Source organism: Chelmon rostratus, chromosome 12, assembly GCF_017976325.1.
Source record: "Chelmon rostratus isolate fCheRos1 chromosome 12, fCheRos1.pri, whole genome shotgun sequence".
In the NCBI taxonomy this organism is placed as follows: domain Eukaryota; kingdom Metazoa; phylum Chordata; class Actinopteri; order Chaetodontiformes; family Chaetodontidae; genus Chelmon; species Chelmon rostratus.
The window spans coordinates 280,121-306,816 of record NC_055669.1 but is presented as its reverse complement, the minus strand read 5'-3'; the positions used below and the strand labels follow the sequence as shown (position 1 = coordinate 306,816).

The 26,696-nt window shown below is 41.5% G+C and overlaps 1 protein-coding gene across 1 annotated transcript; it reads left to right on the top strand.

Moving 5' to 3' along the window:
* The first annotated feature begins 1,593 nt into the window (after positions 1-1,593).
* Positions 1,594-26,696, top strand: xkr4 (XK related 4). The gene is made up of 4 exons (XM_041949779.1): positions 1,594-2,288; positions 23,955-24,154; positions 25,607-25,961; positions 26,096-26,696. The coding sequence occupies exons 1-4, from the start codon at positions 1,594-1,596 to the stop codon at positions 26,694-26,696; spliced, it is 1,851 nt and encodes a 616-aa protein (XP_041805713.1).

Genomic DNA, 26,696 nt, shown 5'->3' with positions numbered 1-26,696 from the left:
GATTGGAAAAAACAACAGCTAGATCTATCAATCTATCTATGTGTGTGTGTGTGTGTGTGTGTGTGTTTATTTCTCTCTGAAAGTAAACATGTAGTAGAAATGCATAATTCTGCCATTGTTACAGCCATCATTTCATGCATGTTTACACTAATGCTGATCAATATACTGTATGTGGTCGTTGGTCGTTTATATAGACTCAGCCCATCCTGATGAGACTTCAAGAGAGCTTTGAGCTGGGTTTACATTTTGCATCATGCACTGAGAGAGAGGACAACTTAGAGTAGTAACAAAAAGAGCTTAGGGCGGGTTGCATCATTCTTTTCCTTGCATTCTCATATAATAAAGTAATGTAACACACGTTTCATCTTTGCAGCGACATTGCTGCTGTGTCACAAAAGAGGTAATTTTTGCATCGATTGTACTTCATGGTGCTATGAGATAAGATCAGATAAGATAAGACTTTATTGTACACTGGAGATATTCATTTGTTACAGCAGCAGAATAAAAAAAGGTCACCTGACCAGATTTAGTCCATAACACTAAAGGCACAGAGTTTGTTGTTAATGTTCTGAAGAGCAGTGAATAGAAAAGATAACAGTAAAGATAATGAACCTTCTAGACCTTCTTGTCCTGTTAGGGGTCAGTCCCGTCCACAAACTTAAGTGTACTTTAGGTCTGGTTGAATGTTACACTGTACAATGCTAGTTTGAGCATCAATATTCTTCCAATTCTGTGGCAACAGTTTGGATAAGGTTTTGAGTGAGAGGCAGCCGTATGTTGGGCAAATGAATTATTGTGAAAAATGATGTGGTGATTGCTTTTATTTGATAAAAGATGTAAGATTATGAAGTTAAAGTTTCTGCAGAAGCTGCTAAGTAACAGCAACTGCAGGATCTGTCCATGGTGCTGGAAACCAGTCTGGACCCTGCAGGATTTAAGGCTGCTTCAACTCATTTTTTTTAATATCCTGATTCACACTGGGAGATTTGTTTGGCCTCGGTAGGGGATTTTAACGATAGCAGTCTTTGGTTTGAGTTCAAACGGTATGTCAACAGCCAAGAGACCGGCAGAGAGAGGGCGAGAGTCAGCTAGAGAGAGGGGGGAGGATGATGTCATAGTTTTTAGTCTGTGCCATGGAAGAAACAGATGGCTGCAGCCTTCCCCTTTTTCCTTGGCTCTTTTTTTCCATCACCATTCCCAACATCTGCCTCTGAATCAGGACTCATGTAGGGCAGAGAGTGACGAACCGCAGAAACAGAATCTGTTAAGGTAGGTTATCTGCAGGTGGAGGAAACAAAGAAAAACCCTTCTGTCAGTTGGATGAGCAAATCATCAACAGACGCAGTCTGTTCCAATAAAGACGTGGTATGGACCAAAATATCGGTGCAAGCACAGGGCGACCTTCGGTCTTCTTTTTTTGTCTTTATTCTTTATTATGAACAGGCAGTATAGAGGAGCTAGTCCTGCCCAGAAAGGAGGAGGAGTAGGAGAGACGCGCAGAAGGGTGTCGACGGAGAGAGGCAGGGGCAAAAGAGAAGAGGAGGGGAGGAACGGAGGAAAATATTAGAGTAGGAATATTACAAGCTTCTAATAATGGCGGCTAAATCGGACGGGGTCCTGAAGATGAAGAAGAGCGACGTGGCCTTCACACCCCTGCAGAACTCGGAGCACTCCGGCTCGGTTCAAGGACTCCACCCGGGCGCCCAGCTCGACTCTGCGGGCACTGGGGACGGGGACTTTGCCAACGGCGAGTCGCGGTGTTGCGGCGGGGGAGGCTCCAACACGACGTGCCTTCGCCTGGCGAGGGAGCAGCAGAAATACACGGTATGGGACTGCCTGTGGATCGTAGCCGCAGTGACCGTGTATCTGGCCGACGTAGGTACCGACGTGTGGCTGTCAGTCGACTACTACCTCCGGCGCGACTACTGGTGGTTCGGCCTGACGCTCTTCTTCGTGGTGCTCGGCTCCTTCTCAGTCCAGCTGTTTAGCTTCAGATGGTTCGTCCACGACTTCAGTACCGAGGATGTTGTGGAATCCGCCGCCGATTGCGCCCATATGGATGGGAATAAGCTACTGAGCGGCTCTGCCTCGCACGGCGACGTTACCGCTCAGCATCACCCGGCCACGCCGCAGAGACAGGCGTCGACCGCCAGCAAGAACACCACGACCAACAGCACCGCGAGCACCGCGGTGTGCAGCAGGAGTAGGAAACGATCGGCCTATTACTCCTTTTGCGTCTGGTTCGGCCAGTCTGTCATCCACATCCTCCAGCTGGGCCAGATATGGAGGTAGGATGGAGGCCTCGGGATGGGTAATAATGGTGGTGTGTGTGCGTGTGTGTGTGTGTGTGTGTTTATGCGTGCGTGCGTTTGTGTGTAATCAAATGAATCTGTGAGTAGGGGGCTTCTCTGACAGTAGTTGGCATTCTTGGCACCATTGTGGCCTCTGAATGACGCCAGCTCCTACAGCATGGCCACCAACTGCCATCCTTAGCATGCGCTTTTAGCTCACTTGTGTCTCCTATATCCTTACCAACTGTAAAATGTATTTTTTGTGTATAACACAGAGGGAGTTGATCCTTAAATGCCAGTCAAATATAATGTCACACAGTGAACGCCGTCGACACTGAAGTTATTTCCTTTTGGTGCCATTGGAAAAAAACTTCAATGGTTGGACAGCCTCTGGGTGGAGTCATGAATTTGAATAAACCTTAACTCAAGATACATATGGTGGTGTTTGACAGCAGCTAGCCCTCTTTGTTTCTACAAAATATTAAACAATATTAACTTATAAATAAATAAAATAAAAAGTGAAGCCTGCAGCCCCATAGACCTATCCTGGGGTGCACATACTGAATAGTAAGGAGTGGTGGAAGAAATATTTAGATTCTTCAGTAAAAGTATTAAATACAAAAGGATTTATCAGCAAAATGTAGGCCTACCTAAAGTAACAAAAGTAAAAATTAGCTGTTGTGAAAGACTCCTATTATTATATAATTGGAGTTAATACCATCTTTAATGAGTAAATAGCATTTTCCTGCTGTAACTGGTTGGGGTGGAGCTAATTTGATCTGTTGGGTGGTTTAATTTGTAACAGTGCTTCATATTTTATAAGTGGATCTAAAAATGCAGAGTGTAAGCTGCCATGTTGAAATATGTTGCTATCAAAGAAGACAAAGAAAAGCAAAGGGAGGCATAAATGTCAAATTAGAAGTTGATGTAGTCACTGATGATTACCCTACATGGCAAATATTTCCACACCTGACCTAAGGGTCTTTAGTTTGTTTGTTTAGTTGCTAGCCCTGGCTGCAGCTTTAGTATTACTGTCTGCTTGACTGGAGGTAGGATGGAGGCCTCGGGATGGGTAATAATGCATGTGTATATGAATATACTGGGACTTGAAGTGTACCTTGTGACATTTACAGTATTTTATTTCAGAAGTTTTCTTTACTGCAGACAATGGTCTGTGTATTTGGATGTGCATAATACACAATAGAGGTTGAATAGGGTGGACATGGGATGTGCTGTGTGCTGAGGTCTTTTGTAAACCAATTAATTTCCCTTATAAATAAATAAAAATAGGAAGACAGTTATCACTGCAAATATACTGATGGGATATAAAAATGGTTGTCAGCTAAAATGGAAATTCTCACATTTTAGAAGCTGGAAGTAGAAAGTGATTGGCATTTCAGTTGATGACTGACTTAATTGATTACAACTAATGCTAATGAGTTTTCTGTTGAAAACTGTTCTGTTGTTTTCTGCCTGCAGGTAGCTCCATGGGACTGTGCTACCTTCTTATAATTGTCTAAAAACTCTCCAGAATTCAAAAGAAAAACTAATTGCTAATAACCAAAATTAAATCAATATTTTATCAGTGGAAGACAGCAAATCATCCTCCAGTACTACCTTTAAAGAACAGATTTATATCATACTGACAATGATTTTGGTCCTATAGAGGTGTGTCTATACCACTATGAATGTAGTGAAAGTCTGTGTTTTAGATTTGTATTCTTCTGTGTTCAAATACTTCATGTGATCCAATGTGCCAGGACCCACAAAGTCTTTTTCTGACACGGACAGTGCTTGAATTTGAAGATATGGAATATATTAGAAATTGGTCACAAAGTTGAGAGATCTCTCAGTTCAAGAGTCAGAGAAGAAGTTTTTCTAATCTTTCCAGAAGTGTGTTTACATAAAACAGGTATCAGACAACACCTGCATATCATACTGAATCCATGAGGCTGCAGTGCCTAAACAGTAGCTGAAAACAGTCATTATCTTTTTTTACTACTATTTCTTCTCCACTTGATTTACTATGTGCTCAGTGATCAGTGGCCAATCTATCGTCATCAGCCCCACCACACTGCCCAGGCATTTTTGCACTGGCCATGGCATGCTTTCCTTGACCATTAGCTTGAATAAATTATCTGTGGTGATGTTGTCATTCCATGGCCTTTCTGTTTCTTTCCTCCATCTACGCTGAAACGAGTGAAGGAACTTCTGTACACACTCATCTTTGTTCAGCCTCTCCACTTCTAGCTTAGAGGGATCTATTTTCTCTGGGTATTCTTGGTGAAGTGTTGCCCACATGTTGTTTATGAATCCCCCAAAGCCAACATAATGAACTGCGTGTCCTGCTTTGCTAAATATCTCTACTGTTGGGTGTTTCTGCCACATGCATGTAGGGGTTTGATGTCTCCCAAGGCCAGCCTGGTACCATCTGTACTCTTCTATGGATCAGTGATCCATTTTCCGACTCGCTCTGACAGTTCTGGCAATCTGCCTACTAGTCCTACCATTAACATATGCGACTAGGGCAAATACCAAGTCTGATTTCCTCTGGTTATTATTGGGGCTATAATGGATCTTTCACAGTCTATCTCCACTCTGTCCTTCGCTATTGTGCCATTGCGCAATTGCATTGCGATTGCCTTTTGCTCTTCTATCTTATCCAAAGCTGCCACTGACCTCTCCAACCTTTCCTGGTTCTCTTGCAGCATCCTCTCCACCTTTGCCAATCTTCTGTCTGCTTACTCCCTGCCTTTAATCCCTAGGCCCCCACACACTAGTGGTGGTGTTCTCCCTGACTGGGAATCACCCCCTAACCTTTTGGTGTTGATGCTGTATTTGGTCATAACCTGTCAACTGACATATACACTTTGAGCTTGGCCTGCTAAATCCTTCACAGTCACTCTCCTCTATTTCACTATTGCTGTTTCTGCAGCTTTCCTGCTTCGATGCTTGTTGCTTAGATAGGTCAGTCAAGCTCTTACTCTGTCCTATTCTTTTCTTCCCCGGTGCCCTCAGGTAATCTCCCTTATCATCTATCTGTTTATGGTTGGTTCTGTCCATTTCATCTCTTTTCTCAACCCTGCTCTTTGTGTAGAATTCATTGTCCCTCTAGCGTGAGGCTTTGGATGTTCCACCTTCACTGTCATTGTAGCCTCTATTTCCATTTGCCCTTCCAATCGTAGGTTCTCTTCTTCATCTCCTGCTTTGCTTTCTGCCACCTAGAACTGTCCTGTTCTAAAGCAAATTTTATATCCTTGCTATTAGGTGGGACAGGTTTATGCCCCAGCCACTGTCCTTTCCACTTTCGCTTCCTTTCCTGATTTCCTACTTCACTGCTCAGCATTGTCCTGATTACTGTTTATATTGCTTTTCCCATTATTTAAACCATCCTAGCCCAGCTCTTTCTTCTGCCTTTTGCCTACCCTTTTGTTGTTGGTGTCTTTGGCTTTGTCATGTTTAATGCTTGTTTTCACTTCATCACGACAGGCAATTCAAGGGTGACCTCTATTGGCCAATTTTGGTGCTCCACTATTCTTTTGTGCCATTTGTTCATGCAGTCCAGAATCTGTCATTTACAGTTTTTCTCGATTGTTTCAACACATTGCCTAAAAGCATGCCTCATACTCTCAAAATTCTACACACAAATCAAAAAACATACACACAATGTGCAAAACCCCTCAATTCTCCTGCAAAATGAAACTTTACATTGAAAACAATGTTATTTCTTCTCAAAATGGTATTTTGTTTTCAAATGACACACACAAACCATCATATGAACATATATTTATAAGAACCAGTTGAACACTGATGTGCTCAATGTAAACTTAATGTAAACGCTTCTTCTCCATTCATCATAATGACTTAGCCCTTTTTTTGTTCAGTGTTGCACTTACTATAGACAGTACATACATATATGTGTTAAATATTTTAGAATATTGTTTTTATACTGAGAATACACAAATACATGATAACGAATATATTTTATTTTTCTCACAAAAACAATGTACAAAGTGTACATCCCAACCAACACAAAGTTGCACATACAGTGGTCTACATACAAAAAAGGAATTACTATATACACTTACAGTAAAAAAAATAAAATAAATTGCTGCATCCTCTCTTCTGTTTCTGTCTGGCCACAGCCCACATCCACATTGCAAACAATGTTTTCCCTGGCCAAGCAGTGGGGGAAATATCACCTAGCATGACTTATCCAGCCACGAAATGCATCAACTGCTATAGCTCCACATGCGTCTTCCAAACTTTGGCAAAGGGGTATATGCGTTTGTGGAATTTGGCCATACACTTTCCATCTCCAGGCAGAAAAAAATCCGCAAAAGGATTGATGATAATCTTTCAGTTCTGCAATACAAATAGTAAAATACTGTCATTACTGTGTAGGAATACATTTACCAAGAACTTAAAACATACTTTATTTTTAAAGTCCTACAGAACAGTCCACAGGCAATACTGTACTACTGTACTCATTAAGTACTGTATTGATGCAGTACTGTTATTTTCTAGTGAGAGTAGATTACTTACCTATTTCCACTTCGGAAAGTCTGGATGATAGATGCTCCAGTGTACCTCCTCAAATTTGGCTGTACTCTTTGCCCAGCCTTTCTCATTGTGAGATCATGGTTGACCACATGGTCAACCAAAGTGGCTCGGATCTCATCAGAGATTACGGTCCCTGCCCTTCCTTGTCCTCATCCTCGTCCTCCCCATCCTCCTCCTCTTACTCTCACTCCTCTGGCTCTGTCTCTGCCTCTGTTGCAAATGTTGGCATCCATTGCTCCAAAATAGATAAGCTCACCTGTTCTGTCCTGTCCTTTTATGCTAAAGCTCTGATTGCTAATTGTAAAACTGTGTGACAGGTGTTTGCCCATGTGATGTGTCAGTGTGCATTGTAGGGCAATTAACTAGAATTTTGAATGACAGTGTGTTCCTTGTGAAAACAAGAGATTTTTTCTATGAAAATTGTGCCAAATGCAGAGAATTGTGTGTAGTGTTTTGAGAAAAACGTGTTTTAGAACGGCACTTTCAGTGTAAAGCAGGAATTGTGCTTGTAGTTTAGCAGAATTGGTTCAGGGGGTTGGTGCATGAGTTACATGTTGTGGTCATTGTGTCTCAAGTACCAGTATTTGTGTGTAAACAATTGAGAAAAACTGTATTATCTGAGTGGCGTTCTATTACAGTTTTTTACAATTGCTTAAGCACGATTTTGAAAACAGGGCTCATTTTGTCAAAACACTACACACAATTCACACAAACACACACACACAAGAAGCAGAACACCTCAGAACTTTCGCAAAATGAAACCCTTTATTCAAGATTAAACAATAATTTATAACTGACAGACAAATTGAAAAGAAGGAAAAAAGAAAGAAAAGAAACCCTAAGCATGGTCTCTTGGCCTAGCTGGGTCTGGCCATGACACTTTATCCACACCACCGGATATGTCCTCGCTCACAAGACTTGGAGGGAAGAATCTTCTTGAATGGCAAATCCAGCCTTGCAGAGACCCTGAATCAATTTGGTCACAGGCCTCCTCCATGGCTTGATCATAAACCTTCCACCGCCATGCTGAAAAAACAACTCCTCAGTGGGGTAAAGGAGGGAGAGTATGATGGGAGGTATTGGAGTGAAAATTGTGGATGCTGATGAAACCAGTTTTGGACCAAAGCAGATCAGTCGAAAAATATATTGTCCCAGATGAGAATGTATCTCATCTGCTCTGCATCCATTTGGACTTCTGCTGTGACAGTGTTGTGTAGTCTGTCTAAAATGTGAGTAGGTGGGCGGTGTTGTAAGGACCTAAGTTGGCATTGCGGTGGAGGACCCCATTCTGCGTGATTGTAGGGCACATTGTGATGTTACAACCACGTTGACCCGGGACATTCAAAATAGCTCTGTCGCCTCTGACTGCAATGTTACCTTCCATTTTTGTTGAGGACAGGTACACTCACCTGTTCCCTTTTTATAGTGCTTACGTGTGGTTGGTGTGTTTACAGTTAAGTACCTAAGTGTCCCCACACCTGACAGCTGTGTTTGATCAACTGGTTTATAGGTGTGGTATTTTGAAAGGCAGTGCCTTGAATGGCAAGGAAGTGACTTCATGTTAGATTTCTGTGTCTAATGTAGAGAAGTGAGTGTAGTGTTTTGCAAAAAAGTGTGAGAATGTGCTTATAGTTGTGCAGATCTGGGCTGAGGTTTTGCTCCTTATATATCTGGTTTTATTAACTGTGTGTTTTTTTTTTAATTATTTTAGTGTGTAAGCAATTGAAAAACAAAACTGTATTAGTTGTACTGGAGTAGTTACTTTTTTTTTTACAGTTGCTTACACACTAAAATTAAAAATAACACACAGTTACTGAAACCTGACACTCAAGGAGCAAAACCTCAGCCCAGATCTGCACAACTATAAGCACATTCTCTCCCACTTTTTGCAAAACACTACACTGCCCGTACAGACCTCTCACACTTCCCCATCACAAGGAGAGCAGTAACCACAGTTTTCCACACACACTGAAAAGTATCCTTCTCTCTTACTTCTATTCTTACTGTCTGTAATGTGTCAACACTAACTGAATCAATCCACCAGCAAACATAATGCAAACAGCTAACCAACACACTATCTTCACATTAAGCATCCACTCAGTCATTTCACCTTGTACACTGGGTGTACACAAGGCGAATGTACAGTTCAGGTCTCTTCATACAAATGTACACATCACACTGAACTCTTCATTAATGTAGGTTCTTTGGAGGAGAGGCTACAGCTTACTTTTGCCTCGCCATATACATACTGCCCTTAGATGCAACCAGTATATGCAGACTTAGGAAAGGCTCTGCTTACCGTGTTTTGGTGGCCACTGTGATCTGACAATTAGCAGCTCCGTCCAAGCATTTAGCTACTTTGAGTCTCTCCTGGGTGGCTCACCAATGATTATTGTGGGGATGAAAAGACCCAAGCCTGGGCCAGAAAGGCTCTCATTTCCGTAACTTAGAAACACTTTAATAATAACCAGTAGTCAATAGAGTCTAATGTGGTAGGTTTATTCTTTATTGTCAAACAGTGCACAATAAACCAAGTCGGTAAATGGACTGTATTTATTTATTTACCACTCAAAGTGCTTTTACAACACAAGCCTGCATTCACACATTCACACAATGGTATCTAGGCCATGCCATCAATATGAGCATTAAAGTATTAAGGCCGCATGTAGGCTGCCAAGGCCAGGGATTGAACCACCAGCCTTCAGACAGGTAGCCTCCTGAACCACAGTTGCCAGCAACAGAGCTTGCTGCCTCATTTACAGAGAGGTCCTTTGCACTAAATGGGCAATTTACTTCTATGACACCTTAACAACAGCAGCTGCAGGAAACATATCCAACAGATGAGCTCCTGATTAACAGGTGTAAAATCCTGAATCCATCAGTGAGTGTGAGAGCTGATGCTGCTTTTCATATAATTTTCTTTCATAGTATTTTCTTTTCCATTGCTCCTGGTCCCAGAAACAACTGAATCAGTAAAAAAAAATTGCACTCAATTATACATACTTCTAATTCCTCCTAATGTGTAGCTTTATTCTAAGCACATCCCCATCAGTTTTCGCCAAGACACTATTGTTCCACTTTCTGTGCCTTCCACTACCTTCTGAAATTTATTGGTGTCTACCCTCCTCCCTCCTCAATGACTGATATTTTCATGGTAGTGGACAAACACACTCCATTGGTTCCAGATACCATTGTATTCAAAAGCACACACGCAGTATCAAACAATTTATCTCGCTCTCACTTGGTTATAGTCAGTTAAAGTCACAAAAATGAGATTGCACAGACCATAGTAACTTGGTGAGAGAGCTAAGTCAACTTCATTTTCGTAGCTGTGGTAAGCAATGTTATTACCATGCATGTTTTGACTTAGGAGGATGTACTGGTTGAATTGTAGCGGCCCAAGAATCCGGGTGGACTCTACATGTTGTTATAATCAAGTCAAGGACAAATTTATTCTAAGCTTAGTTAAAGTTAGCATATACTGCTGAAATAGTGGTCAGCCATGAATATATTGGTAAACCATTCAGAATATCAACCTTTATCATTGTTTTGTAGACTCATCTTATCCAGTCTTTTTTTTTTTCTTTTAACACCATATTTTCATTCTCAAAATTCTCTTCTGACTGGGGGTAGAGGGCAACTAATGAACATTTACTGATTAACAGTGTGTCGATCAATAGCAGTTTGTTTCTGTACCTCTGCTTTTTTACAGTGCCATTGGTACTGTATGTACACAGGATTCTGTCTGTCATAACACAGCACAGCACATACAGTGCTCATGTCTTTTACATCTTTACATCACTTTACATCTCAAAGTCATTCACAATCAGAGTTTTTGAGGCCCAGTTGTTAGCTCCTTTAACATAAGATAAGATAAGATAAGATAAGATCAACTTTATTAATCCCCAGCTGGGGGAATTTGGTGTCACAGGAAACATCAATAAAAATAGCAAATAGCAAAGCCAATGGAAAATAAAGAATACTAAATACAAAATAAGAAGTTGACTATGTACATGTACATTCTATGCAAAAGAATATAGAAAATACATTGGCAATGTCAATGAAAGTACCTGAGAAATATTGACAAAGACCTGCAAAGGGATTGAAACAACAATTGCACGTCGTTATGGATACATTAAGTACTTGCTCTATTGCACAGTAGATGTGTGCATATATATATATATATATATATATATATATATATATATATATATATATATATATATCCCCTCTCATCTCCCTCTCACCCTGGTGGGGTGGTATCTGTGTCTGTGTCATCCTCAAGCTCAGTCCTGGGAGTTTGAGGGTTCTGCGCAGTGTCTTGGCTGTTCCTAGGACTGCGCTCTTCTGGAGTGAGGCTTCAGATGATCTTCCTGGGATCTGTTGGAGCCACTCTCCCAGTTTGGGGGTTACTGCCCCGAGTACCCCCACTACCACAGGGACCACACTAGCCTTGACCTTTCACATCCGTTCCAGCTGCAATACAACAAACATTGCCTAAATTGTATCAAAAGGTTCTTACTGCAGCAAAATTGTTTTGTACACAGTTTTTCTTCCTACAAAACTGTTATATGGAATGATGAATACATTACCGGAAAGAATAAATATTCGTACTTACAGCATTAGATTGATAGGAATATCATTTTTCCTACAGACTTACAACATGATAATGTTCTGATTCTTATTTGCACTATGAGGAATTTCTTAAATCTAAATCTTGTCTAGTTGCATATGAAGAATTTCAAATTGTAAAAAATGCTATTCCTAGTGACATTAAACAACTGATTTAATGCCACTTGTAGCAGTAAGAGTTGCAAACCTGGAAAGGATGTCAAAAGCTATATGTATCAGTAAACATAAGTACTTTTACTTTGACTCTTTTTCTATGTATAGTATTTCTACATGACATTTCATATCTTCATTTATCTCATTGTGTAACTTGTTTTCATGTAGGCTACCAACAGTGTCTGGTTTTGGTTGTGTCACCCATGTTTTTTGTGACACATGTTCTAAATAATGTTTGAACACCAATCCAAATGGACAACTTCTAATCACACTAAATCGAGTAAAAAAAATATGCCAATAGCATTTGAGGAGTCGGAACAGATTTTCTGTTTTATCTTAATAAATGACTATTCAGTTACTAGAATTTTATAGATAGATAAAATCAGAGATTTAGTGATTGATAGTGAATTTTCCAAAAGAAATAGCCATTTGACTAAATATTCAAATGTGGTGGAAAATGCTGATATGTACTGAATCATTCCGTTTTACTATCAGTATTTTAGATGATGTCAGTGGACTATTGATTAAAAACTACATGCCAATTGATACATTACAGTCAAACTGAACTTCATCATACTTTTCATTAAGTGACATGCAACATCACACTTTGCTATTAATGGACATGCATGCACAGCTTTGTTCTGGATTCAGTCAGTCCCCAGCAGATTCTCCTCACAGAGATGTGAGGGTTGAGCAGTCATCAACCACATTCTGCTTGTTCTGCTCATGCATATCACACCATGTACTTGCAGTCAAATATAAGCAGTGGAAATTAATTTTTTAAAGTTTTGTTGAGGCATCAAATGTACAGATTACAGTTTATTATAGGTGTTATTGGGCGAAAATCTCATATTTGACACCATGGTGCTCGTATGGACGAGTGTCAAAGAGGCATGATGACGAACAATGGAGAACTAAGGGGTACAGTGGTGTGTGTGTGTGTGTGTGTGTGTGTGTGTGTGTGTGTGTGTGTGTGTGTGTGCATGTGATCGTGTGTGTGTGTGTGTGAGAGACAGAGAGAGAGAGTGGTGCACTAGCCTCTTATCTCGCTGTTAGATGGTGACAGAGCCGCCTCTGAAGCCAGGGGCGTGAAGCAGTGGAAGGATGTCTCTAACAAAACAAGCAAGACAAGCCACGGAGAGAGGGATCAGGGATTTGGTGAGGCACAGGCTGTGGAGAGGAGGCCCAACGAAGCATGACGTTTCACAGGGCCAGCGACCCTTTCTGCCGCCATTGAATATTGTGGTTTTGGTCAAGGGGCTTAACAGAGTGGTACAAGGGAGCACACATTTTTATATTATGTATGTTCAGATGTTGTCCACTACAGATTTAACCTGAATTAATTAATGTTTTAAGTCAAATAACCCAATGACTGATGTGAAAAGGTGGTTTATACTGAGATTTTCCACCTAACTAGAACCTAGAACTTCTGGAGGTGACAGCTGTCAGTCTGAAGTCTGATGTGTAGAGGGTGAAGAGAAAAAGAGAGAGCACAGTACCCTGCGGTGCCCCAGTGCTGCAAACTACCACACCAGGCACACAGTTCCGAAGCCACACACACTGTGGTCTGTAGGTGAGGTAGTTGATGGTCCATGCAGCAGAGTGGCAGTCTACCCCAGCTCCTTCCAGCTTCTTCCTCAGCAGTGTGTTGTGCTGGATTGTGTTGAAAGAACTGGAGAAGAAAGAAAAAGCTAATTTGCCCATTCCTGATCTGCAGATTCAGGGCCCCTGCTGCCACTGTCACTGCTGTGGACTGAGATGATTTTCAGGCCTCCCCTAACCTCTCCCCTAACCTCAAGGTGCTCCTCCAGCTTCCTCCTGTAGCTGTCTTTGCCTCTTCTTATCTCCCTTTTCAGCTCCCTCTGCACCTTCTTCAACTCAGTTCTGTCTCCAGATCTAAAAATCCTCTTCTTCTCATTCAATAGGGCTTTCAGTTCAAGGGACACCTAGGGTTTGTTAATTGGGAAACACTGCACCTTCCTGGTAAGCACAGTGTTGTCCACACAGAAATTAATGTAGTCCGTGATGCATGTTGTCAAACTGTCAGTGTCCTCCCCGTGAGGACTGCACAACACTTCCCAGTCAGTGGTGTCAAAACAGTCCCTCAGTGCCATACTGGATTCCTGTGAGCATGTCTTCACATGCCTAATGGTTGGCTGTTGTTTACTCACCAATAGTATGTAAGTGGGTAGCAGATGAATCAAGTTGTGGTCAGATTGACCCACCGGGGGGAGAGGTGAAGAGCTGTAAGCATCCTTAGTGCTTGCATACAGTAAGTTGGGTGTTTTATTGTCCCTGGTCTGGCATTTGCCATTCTGTATGAAGGTGGGGAGAGTTGAAGACAGGGAAGCGTGGTTAAAATCTCCGGAGATGAGGAAGAGGGTCTGGGGGTACGATGTCTGCAGTGCTGCTGCTGTGTTGGCCGAGGGGGGATGTACACCATTATCATGCAAGAATTCCCTCGGGAGATAATGTGGCCGAATGCTAACAGCTAGCATCTCTATAGCTCTCATGCAGCACTGCCCCTTAACACTGATGTGTCCTGGGTTACATCATTTGTTGTTCACAAACATCGCTATGCCCCAACCCTTAGTCTTACTGCACTCCGTCGTTCTCCTGTCTGCTCTCAGAAGTTGAAAATTGTCCAAGGCAACATGTGTGTCCATCGTGAGTTCGTTCAGCCACGTCTCTGAGAAGCAAATGATGCTATACTCCAGGTACTTCCACTACAGCCTGGTTCATGCTCTTCCATCTTGTAGGGAGAGATCTTACATTCCCCATAATAAGAGACAGTATGGTTGGTTTATACCATCTTCTCTTGTCCTTAGGCGCAGTCCTCTAGCGGGTTTATCCCTTGTGCACCTGTATGGCACTGAAAAACTTAAATTCATGCCCACGTGCTGTAACTGATGTTCTATTTTATATAGGCTTTGCCCTCTATGGCTGTTGCTAGTGGGATAAGGGTGAAACAGGATATGGTCTATGCTACACTGGGTCCGTCCAGTACAACAAGAACAAACGCATACCTACTTCACAAAAGAAAAAACATAGCATGCCATGCCCTGCCAGTGCATCATGCATAACTGCGAACAGACTGCCACATGCCACTAAAGAAAAAAAATTCCCATGAATGAAGACAGGGAACAAAAAGAAGTTTTGGTTGTGAAAGAGGAGAGATGAAGGTACACATTGTAACAGTCCAACAAAGTTTGAAGAATTTCCATGCTTTCTAATCTCTCCCCCCGGCCTGGGAAAGAGTGTCTCCCGTGGCATGGGAGCCGCCACGGCCAGCCTGACAGCAGCCACCACAGGCATGGAAAGCGTACCTGTGCACTCCAGCTATCAGAATCACTGGTCTTTCCACACTCGGTTCACAAGCTGAGGGATGAGTAAACTTGGAGGGAAGGCATACAAAAGCATTGTGGGCCATGGCTGACGGTTGTCTCTGGCACTCAAGGAGAACCAGAGAGTGCGCTGTGCATTCCCGTGCACCACAAACAGACCAACCCCCACGCTACTGCTGAAAACCTGGGAGACCTGGTCTAGATGTAGGTTCCTGATGAGGACCTTGTCTCAACATGATGTCTATCCCAATGCTCAGCTCTTGGTACATGAATGTACACTGCCATGAGAGAGTAAGTAAGTGTGTGTTTGTCACAGCAGCTATCTGGCAAGCTGCACTGTGGACACTCCGTCGTAGCAACTTTTACAGGCTGCCATTGCCTTGTTGTCCGTACAAAGCAGAAATGCTGAAGGCTGCCCCACATCAATTCAGGCTGGAAAAAAGAGAGTGGATTGTCCAGTCTCAACAAAATTTATACTTGGGTTGAGACTAAGACTGAGGCAGTGCTGAGCACATGCGCAAGAGATAAACCCATGAGCAATAGCCTTAGAGGGCAAAGCCTATAAGAAATACAACAGACAGACCTGTAAAAGTTCCAGTCAAAGAAGGAGCCAGCATTCAAAAGAGGCTAAATATATAAATCATAAAACTAAACCTGTGATATCTCTAAAACAAAAACAAAAAAATAAGTTTAATACAATATAGTACAGGCCAAAAGTTTGGACACACCTTCTCATTCAATGTGTTTTCTTTATTTTCATGACTATTTACATACACATGTAGATTCTCACTGAAGGCATCAAAACTATGAATGAACACATATGGAGTTATGTGCTTAACAGAAAAAGGTCAAATAACTGAAAACGTTTTATATTTTAGTTTCTTTAAAATAGCCACCCTTTGCTCTGATTACTGCTTTGCACACTCTTGGCATTCTCTTGATGAGCTTCAAGAGGTAGTCACCTGAAAGGGTTTTCCAACAGTCTTGAAGGATTTCCCAGAGGTGTTTAGCAGTTGTTGGCCCCTTTGCCTCCACTTTGCGGTCCAGCTCACCCCAAACCATCCCGATTGGGTTCAGGTCCGGTGACTGTGGAGGCCAGGTCATCTGCCACAGCACTCCATCACTCTCTTTTTTGTCAAATAGCCCTTACACAGCCTGGAGGTGTGTTAGGGATCATCGTCTGTTGAAAAATAAATTATCATCCAACTAAACTGCTGCGGTAGCCATGCTGGTTCAGTGTGCCTTCAATTTTGAATAAATCCTCAACAGTGTCACCAGCAAACCCCCCCACACCATCACACCTCCTCCTCCATGCTTCACACTGGGAACCATTCATGTGGAATCCTCACAAAGACAAGGCGGTTGGAACCAAAGATCTCAAATTTGGATTCATCAGACCAAAGCACAGATTTCCACTGGTCTAATGTCCATTCCTTGTGTTTCTCGGCCCAAACAAATCTCTTCTGCTTGTTGCCTCTCCTTAGCAGTGGTTTCCTAGCAGCTATTTGACCATGAAGGCAGATTCGCGCAGTCTCCTCTTAACAGTTTCTCTAGAGATGGGTCTGCTGCTAGAACTCTGTGTGGCATTCATCTGGTCTCTGATCTGAGCTGTTGTTAACTTGCGATTTCTGAGGCTGGTGACTAGGATGAACTTATCCTCAGAAGCAGAGGTGACTCTTGGTCTTCCTTTCCTGGGTCGGTCCTCATGTGTGCCAGTTTCGTTGTAGTGCTTGATGGTTTTTGCGACTCCACTTCGGGACACATTTAAAGATTTTGCAGTTTTCCTGACTGACTGACCTTCATTTCTTAAAAGTAATGATGGCCACTCGTTTTTCTTTAGTTAGCTGATTGGTTCTTGCCATAATATGAATTTTGTCCAATAGGGCTGTGAGCTGTGTATTAACCTGACTTCTGCACACAACTGATGGTCCTAACCCCATTGATAAAGCAAGAAATTCCACTAATTAACCCTGATAAGGCACACCTGTGAAGTGAAAACCATTTCAGGTGACTACCTCTTGAAGCTCATGGAGAGAATGCCAAGAGTGTGAAAAGCAGTAATCAGAGCAAAGGGTAAAGAAACCAGAATATAAAACATGTTTTCAGTTATTTGACCTTTTTTTTGTTAGGTACATAACTCCACATATGTTCATTCATAGTTTTGATGCCTTCAGTGAGAATCTACAATGTAAACAGTCATGAAAATAAAGAAAACGCATTGAATGAGAAGGTGTGGCCAAACTTTTGGCCTGTTCTGTATATAAATACACCATATTTCAAGAACTGTAAAAGGTAGAATGGTTAAAGTAGCGTATAGCGTGTATATATATATGCCTAAAAAGCTGAACATTTGGATAATTGAATGGTTTCTGTAGCTAAAAGTATGCAGAAAAAATAGCGAAGCAAAAAACGTACGATAAATAAGAATGCCAGAGAAGGCAATTTCTGAAGAAACTGCAAAGTGAAATGCTGATGCCAAACCGCTTTGCTGGCTTTAAAAGTAGTCAGATACAAACACATTTCTTTCATATTTTAAGCAACATTACTTTGTTATTCCCATCTTTTACAGTCACAAAAACAAAAAAGGAAAACAGCCCTTTTCACATCTTAAACCTCTAAGTGTGTAAAAAGTATTAATGATATGAAAAAGTTGAATAAATATGATAAAGTACTAAATGTCAGGAACATCAGAAAATCTGAATGGAGTTTCTATGTGAATCAAGGTGAGTGGCTTTGTTGAATATTTGAGTGGGATTTGAAAGTTAAATATTGCGGAAAATATGTAGAACATTTGAATGTTTGAATTAAGGTTTTAAAATGCATGAAGACTGTGAAAATGTGTAAAAATTCTGTCCATTACTTTAAAATGAAGAAAACTTCATTGAAACATTGAATAGTACGAATGTGTGAGGACCAAAGTACCAAAAAACGTAAATAAATAATAATAACAATAAGAAACAATAATAAGAAGAAAGATTTTAGTGCATAGAAGAACATGTGTTCAGAATCAGATTTTTTTTTATTTACCATTTGCACATTTGCATTACCCTTGGCACATACATATTTGCTTGCTTTGTTTTTACCTTTTTAAGTATTTTCTCCCTCTTTCTTCCTGGCTGCCTCTCCAGTTACAAATGGGCCCAAAATGTTAGGATCTACGGTTTTCCCTCATTTTTCTCCTATTGTGCCTTTGTTTTTCCCTTCCCCTATGTCTCCTGTATGTCTCTCCCTTGTCTATCATGTGTGATTGTCTTCCTGCAGGACGTGGCTGGCAGGCCTGGCATGTCATGAGCATACCTGCCTCAAATCATGCAATCAAGACTCACCTGCTGCTTCAAGGACCAGCTTTCCACCCAGTAGTCGTCAAATTGTCAGACTTTTAACATAACTGTGTAGCCGCTTTAACATAAATCAGACCATATGCAAACTAAAAATCCTATTTATTAAAAGGAAAATCCTCTCACAGTCCTTAAATAATTTTAGCATTTTGCAAACAAAGGAAAAAGACAAAAGATCCAGCTGAGTTTGTACTGTATTCAGCGGATAATTTCAAAAACTGTTCTTGCACTTGTTTTAAAATGTTGTCAGTTACAGTAAATATGTTTGCAGTTAGTGGTTGACCATGTTGTTGATATTCTGTAGGAAGTACTTTAGTGCTATGCACACTGTTCAAGTTGATATCTGAGTGAAGGAGAGAACTGTCAATCAACTTTTTTCTTGCGTCAGATATAGTGAACAAGGCCATTTTGCACTTACTAAATCAGTGGCAAATAGGGAAGTTAAATATTGATGTGAGTGTCTTATCTGTAGATGCTTGAATATCTGCTCAATTGTGTGTACTGAACGACCATCAGACCTGATCTCAGTGTGTTTTCCCCTTTTGCAGTTTCATATGAGTTATAGATTTTGAGGATACTGGTATTGCTGTCATTGTGAGAACCAGTTTCATTTTAAACCATCATAGCGAGGACATTTCTGCATTTGCAGTTTAAAGGTTGCTTGCTTATGAGTACAATTAGGTTTAGGGTAGGCTTAGCCATTTAGTTGTCTTGGTCAAGGTTGGGATTGGGGCTAAGAATGCATTATATTAATGAGGGTCCTCAAAAGTAAGTAAAACTCTCTTTATATAACACTTATTAAAATGAAGAAGAAAGAAGAAAGTGTGAATCAATAGTTCAAGATCTTTAGACAACATACATCAGATTTTTGCCATATTTCTTAGCTGAAGAAAACAGGACTGAACGAGCTTAGTTGCATTTGGTCACAAGTCATATACTGGTAAAATATGATACCAACATTCTTAGCAGTAGATTAAATATTGAAATGGATCAATAAACTGATAAAATGCACAGGAAAAGTTATTAGGATCAATTAAAAGAATTTCTGTACTGTCAGGGTTTAGGTGGAGGAAATTAAGAGACATCCATTCTTTAGTGGTAGCTAAGCAATCATGGCGGGAGGACAGTTGATTCAGGTTACTGGGTTTAGCAGAAAAATAGATCTGTGCATCATTGGCATAACAGTGATATTACACATCCTGGAAGCAGCTTAACATTCCTTAGCTGCTTTGTCATGTACAATGAAAAAGGATCGGTCAAGAACCCCACCAGCCCTGCCTGGTATTCCGGGGCTGTTTAATACCCAGCAGTGTGTTATACCAGCTATGCGTATGTTTAAATGTAGTCTAGTTTGAATGGAATTTGGATGGAACACAGACTGGAGCATGCTTTGCAGCTCTTATGGCAATGATATCGACGGCCTCACGCACTGCATCACGGACTACATAAACTTCTGTGTGGACAGCACTGTGTCAACTTGGAGGGTACGGTGCTTCTCCAACAACCACCCCTGGGTCACCCCTGAGGCTAAAGTCCTCCCTCCCCCCTCCCTAGACCACCTTTACCTGCCCCCTCCTCCCCACACCCACACAGACCGTTCCCAGCACCAGACCCCTCTGCCCCCCACCCTCTGCAGCACACCCCAGCCCCCCCCTCACTCCTCCCTCTCCATCACATTGGACCAGCTGAGGAGAGAGCTGAGGCAACTGAAGCAGAGGAAATCTGCAGGACCAGACAGCATCAGTCATAGGCTGCTGAGGACCTGTGCAGAGCAGCTCTGTGAGGTCCTCTGCCACCTCTACAACCTGAGCCTCAGCCTGGAGAAGGTCACTGTCCTGTGGAAGACCTCCTGTTTGATCTCAGTCCCGAAAATAATGCACGTCAAGGAACCAGCCCACTACAGACCTGTTGCCCTGACCTCCCACCTCATGAAGACCATGGAGAGGCTCCTCCTTAGCCACCTCCGCTCCGTGGTGGACTCTACCCTGGAACCGCTGCAGTTTGCCTACAGACCCAACATTGGGGTAGAGGACGGCGTCATCTACCTGCTGCAGTGGGCGCTCACCCAGCTGGAGATTGCTGGCAGCACTGTGAGGGTCATGTTCTTTGACTTTTCCAGTGCTTTCAACACCATCAGACTCTGTTTTTTACACCGGTACACACTACACCAGTGAACATCCAGGGTTTGGACCTTGAAATCGTGGGTGAGAACTAATATCTGGGAGCTCAACAACAAACTTGACTGGGCTGATGACACAGATGTCCTGTACAAAAAGGGTCAAAGTTGACACCATCTGCTGAGAAGACTGAGGTCCTTTGGAGTATGTAGGACACTGTTAAAAACTTTTTATGACGCTACAATCTTCTACGCAGTGGTCTACTGGGACTGTCGGAGCACTGACAGAAAAATACTTAACAAACTGGTTATGTCCTGGACTACCGTCTGGACATCTGGATATTAGCTAAACTGGCATCAATCATGGATTAAGTAGCTCCTCCAGCAACAGACTGCTGCATCCAGTGTGTAAGAAGGAATGCTACCACAGGTCCTTCTTTCCAACAAGTGTCAGACTGTTCGACTTTAGCATTGTGGTTGGACAAATGTGTGATTTATGTGTCACATCTTGCTATTCCCACATCATGAGATAATTGTTGGTCCTCTTTAGATTGAAAAGAGTTCTGTACCAGCTCTACATGGAAAGTGTCCTGAGACACTAACCCTAACTTCGGTTATGATTTGGCACTATATTTATAAGACTGAATTGAATTGCTATGTCCATGCAATATCTTGTGCAATATCACATATTTTTTATATATTTTTATTTATACATTTATTCCTACTGTGTTACATATTTTTTTTCTCCTGTGCAACAGTACAAACACTGTAGTTAACTATCCATATTTTACCATGTGCAATTGAAAAAAAAATGCCATTAGCAATATTATTTTTATACTCTTTTGTATGAATGTAGATATATAGCTGCCCACAGCCTGGTTCTGCTCAAGGTTTTTTGCCTGTTAAAAGGAAATTTTTCCTCACGGTCATCACCAAATGCTTGCTTGTGGTGGGACTGTTGGATATATTGCCCTATATGGAAAATGTGCTGAGACAACTTTCAATAATATAAACATATATTATAAATATAAAAAAAAGTTGGTTTTGGAAAGTCGTGGACCTTCCAAAATGCACTCACCTTCCAGAAATGTAAAAACTTGTTCAGGTTTTCACTTTGTAGCAAGTGGAAGTCTATGTGTGTGAGAAATGTGTCAGGTCCATCTGTCCATGTACAGGCTGCAGCTTTAATGACCTCAGCCCAGATTTAATTTCCAAAATCTTTATTGGCAATGGAAGTTCATTTCACAGGACATTAGCCTGCTACTAAACTGCCATGTGTTGGTGATATTTTAGAGATAGAGACAGAGAATGGAAACACTTTCATTTTCAGTCTCTGCTCATTATCTTGTTACAGAGAGAGAAATAAAAATGAGGGCCACAGACAAACTGAAAAGTAATAATAAATTCACTTCATTAACAAGCTTTCGAGTCAGGTCTAATAGGTGTAGCTGGAGTTGGATTGCCACGAGCTACAGCATATTTTGTTCATTCATATTATGTTCATTTTGCAATTCAGCCTTTTCTGGTGAAACGACTTGTGAAGCTGCTGTTTAAACAATATACAAGAGGGTCTGTTTTTGTGTCTCCACAAAGTTGATATTTAACCACCCTGGAAGTTTTAATAAACAAAAGTGTAACAAATTAAAACTATGTTAAGTAAAATGTGTGTTCTGCACAAACCTTATCAAGATGGTGGTGCGTGCAGACACAGCGGCCCCTCACTCTCTCAACTGTACAGTGTTTACATGTGTATGTTTGTGTAAGTTGTTGTGTTCTTGTAAAAAGTTTGTCGAATCTGTCTTTGTCTAGACATAAGCACAGTCATCTTCTGCTAGACATCAGCAGAATGACATATTACAACCTAGAAACCACACAAGCTGAGAAACTTTGGGGCCTTGGATTTCTAGCCTGCCTACCACATCACCAGCTTCAACTGCTGCTCCCCATCTGAAGAGAAGACACCGCAAGCGGTGTGAAAGAGTAACTACGGAGGTATCCGTATACACTCCCTCAATAACAAAATGGACCACATACATCTCTTGAGGTCTACCCAGCATTGCGAGAGAGAATGCTGTGTTTTCATATTGACTGAAACATGGCTTAATAACATCCCAGACTCTGCTGTTCAACTTAACCAGCTAATGTTCCACCTAGCACTGGTTGCTGTTTACATTTCCCCAGTTCCAACAATGATGACAGAAAGGAAGCACTAGGGGAACTGTATCAGGCCATCAGTGAACAACTGACAGCCCATTCAGAGGCATTTCTCATTCTACCCAGAGATTTTAACTATGCAGACCTCATGACTGTACACACCAGCATGTTGATTTTCCAAAAAGGGGAAATAATACTCTGGACCTGGTTTACACAACGCGCAAAGGAGCATACAAGGGGTCACCCCTCCCCCACCATTTCAGGACTGTTTTGACACCACAGACTGGGACATGTTTAAGCAGGCAGCTACTTACAACACTAATACGACACTACGTGCTTCAAAGCCTCCACTGTCATACCTGTGCCATAGAAGTCATCTCCATCCTGTTTCAATGACTACCGCCCTGTTGCACTGACCTCCACCATCATGAAGTGCTTTCAAATGCTAGTCATGCAGCAAATAAGAGTTTATAAGTTTGTAGGTTTGTGGGTCTGTGTGCCACAGATGCCATTTTGTTCACATTGCTGATGCATGTGTTGTCTTGTGATACTCTATGCAGTGTATACTGTTAATATCACATGATAAACATTAGACAATTTAATCCACATATTTATGCATTTTGCACCTGCCATGATAGCTTTCCATTGCCATTTCTTATTTCTGTTTCCTTTACTTTGTTTTGCTTACAGTAATTGCACAAGTTTTGTGCTCAAATCTACCAAGGCTCCTCTGAGGAAGGTGGTTGTGTTGTATATGCTGGAAATCTCTGTCTATAGAAAATGATTTTGTTTTGGACAAAGGGCACAGTGGTGCAGTTCACACACTGACTTTGCATTAAATTGTACCAGTGGTGGCTGGGAGGAATTTTGGGTGCAATTGAACACTATGACCAAATCATGTCACCTTCAAATTGGGCAGAGTTCCTGAATAGGCATACAGCCACAACCAGGATCTTTGTCCAGCCTGACTGTTATATATTATTTGGTCAATTTTTGCTCACAACTCAAAGTGTATTTCTGCACCTTTTAAGAAACAGATTTGGTAAAATGTGATGATCAGAATTCCTGATAATTTAAAATTGCAAAATCAGTGCAATCCGATTCTTGGGTGTTACCATTGCTTTTCTCTAGTATGTTGATGTACTGTGTATTTGTGGCAATATTTTTATAGTTCTTTTGTAGCAATATATTTTTTATAGTTCTTTTGTATAAAATGTACATATAGTCAACTTTTATTTTGTATTTTCTATGCTGTTGTTATTCCTACTACTATTGGCTGCTGCCTGTAGCACCTGAATTTTCAGGGGATTTATAAAGTTTTATCTTACCATATCTTATGATATTTTTTCTCTGTTATCTCCAGGTATTTCCATACCATCTACCTGGGTGTTCGGAGTCGTCAGAGTGCTGAGACAGAGCGCTGGCGTTACTACTGGAGGATGGTCTATGAGTTTGCAGATGTGAGCATGCTGCATCTACTGGCCACCTTTCTGGAGAGTGCTCCACAACTGGTGCTGCAGTTGTGCATCATCATACAGACACACAAACTCCAGGCTGTGCAAGGTATTCTCTCTCTCTCTGTCTCGTTTGTTGTCATCATTTTTCTATACTTATTCTAAACTGCATTGACTTAATGTATTCCCTAGTCCCTAGTCCCTAACCCCCACCTTAACCATCACTGCTAAATACTTAACCCTAACCCTGGCTTAAAAGAGAAATTGGTTCTCACAAATAGTATTCATTTGGGAACCACCACTTTAGTTTTTAGTCTTAGTGTTTGCACAAAAATGTAGTTGTCGTGAAACTTTAGTCATTTGATTTTTGTATTCAACCAAAACATAAGACAGGTAGTCTAGTTTTAATCAGTGACTAGTCTAATTTTGTCATGCATTTAACTTGGCCGCGATTGTTGTCATGTAGTTACTATGTTCACAGGCGTGGTTCTCCTCTTGTGTGAGGTTAGTGGAAAAGACACTTGACAAAACAGTGCTCATGTCACTGTACTCTGCAGGAATACAACAGACATAGTCTTCTCTGTAAATCCAATTGTTATTTCCAAACTCTCACTGTTTGAACAGAACCACTGTCTCTCTGTCCCTGCTCATGTAGCATTACCACAGCTAGCTGTGCTCTCCACTGCAGGGCAGGGACTCATACCAAAGCTGTGTTCACTTAATTGATAATGTTGTGATATTTCTTTAGCAAATTTTTGATGGTTAATCCTGAATTTTGATGGAAACTCACTCATTCTTTTGGATAGCAACACTATAGATTGGCAACTGAAGGTAACATTAATGTTATATCCACAGCCTGCATGTTTTCATAATTTTGTCTTATCTGTTTTGTTGACATTTCTTGTCTAATTCTCAGTGGATGTATATTGTTCATGTTTCTTCTTCTTCATCTTTCTTGGTCTCAATCTAACTTATTACTTACTAATCTAACTTAAGACAGCAAAGCCTAAAAGCTGTTCAATAGTTTTTCTACTCCAAAGTTGATATCCTTGAAAAATACCCTCTTGTGTAGCCTATGTGTTGCTTTGACCAATTTCTTGTATATATATATTTTTTTTACATATATGCTAATTGTCATACATAAAGTCTATGGGAAGTGACACACTGTGTGCTGTGAAAAGGGCCTATGGCAACCAATAAGCATATTGGATCCTATCCAAACACATACCTCATCAATGGTGATATTGCAGTAATTATTGTCGAACATAATGCTTTCTTCGTAGTGCTTATATCACATCAGACTTCATAGTAAAGGACGCTATAAAGAATTCTAAACATATTAACAAAACAGATGGCAAATACAGAGAAAATGAAATTGTCCATTATCCACTGTAAATAAAAAAAGAAAATCAAGCATACCAAAGTAATTAATCAAAATGAAATTTCTGAACAGGCATTTCATTTACATTTTACAGTTTGCTGTGTAGACTGCAAAAATATCATATGCAAATATGGCACTGAAATTAAACCTGTTGTGTCACTGTGTGTCTGTCTGTTGCAGGTATGACAGCAGCAGCATCCCTTGTCTCTCTGGCCTGGGCCCTGGCTTCCTACCAGAAAGCCCTCAGAGAGTCTCGCGATGACAAGAAGCCCATCAGCTACCTGGCTGTCATCATTCAGTTCTGCTGGCACTTCTTCACTATTGCTGCGAGGGTCATCACCTTTGCCTTGTTTGCCTCTGTGTTCCAACTCTACTTTGGCATCTTCATTGTCCTGCACTGGTGTATCATGACCTTCTGGATTGTCCATTGTGAGACAGACTTCTGCATCAGCAAATGGGAGGAGATTGTGTTTGACATGGTGGTGGGCATAATCTACATCTTTTCCTGGTTCAACGTCAAGGAGGGACGGACAAGGTGAGGACTCTCAACTCCATTCAGTGTGATCTATCCTGCTAATAATACTGGAGGACAGTGCTCCATGCTATGCTAACTGATTTGGTTTCACAGTATCTGATTAATTTATTCTTATGTTTCTTGTTCTTGTATAGGTGTCGACTTTTCATCTATTACCTGGTGATCCTGGTGGAAAATGCAGCTCTCAGTGCATTATGGTACCTTTATCGGTCTCCTCACACCACTGACGCCTTTGCAGTACCAGCACTCTGTGTCATCTTCAGCAGTTTCCTCACCGGTGTGGTTTTCATGCTCATGTACTATGCCTTTTTCCATCCGAATGGGCCACGCTTTGGACGCTCACCGAGCGGCCAGGGTCTCGACTTGGACCCCACTGCTCAGTTCTCCACACTACCATCTGAAGGTGCCACCAACTCACTGCGTTCCAACCGCGGTGCCACCACAACCCTGGAGCGTGACATGGGGAAGTATTCTGAGCGGGACGGCTGCATGCCCGTTTTTCAGGTCCGACCCACAGTGCCATCCACACCATCATCTCGTGCTCCACGGCTCGAAGAAACTGTCATCAAAATCGATCTTTGTAGGAACCGCTACCCAGCCTGGGAGCGCCATGTTCTTGACCGCAGTATACGCAAGGCAATCCTGGCCATAGATTGCTCACTGACTCCTCCACGGCTGCAGTACAAAGATGATGCTATGGTGCAGGAGAGGTTGGAATATGAGACCACATTATAA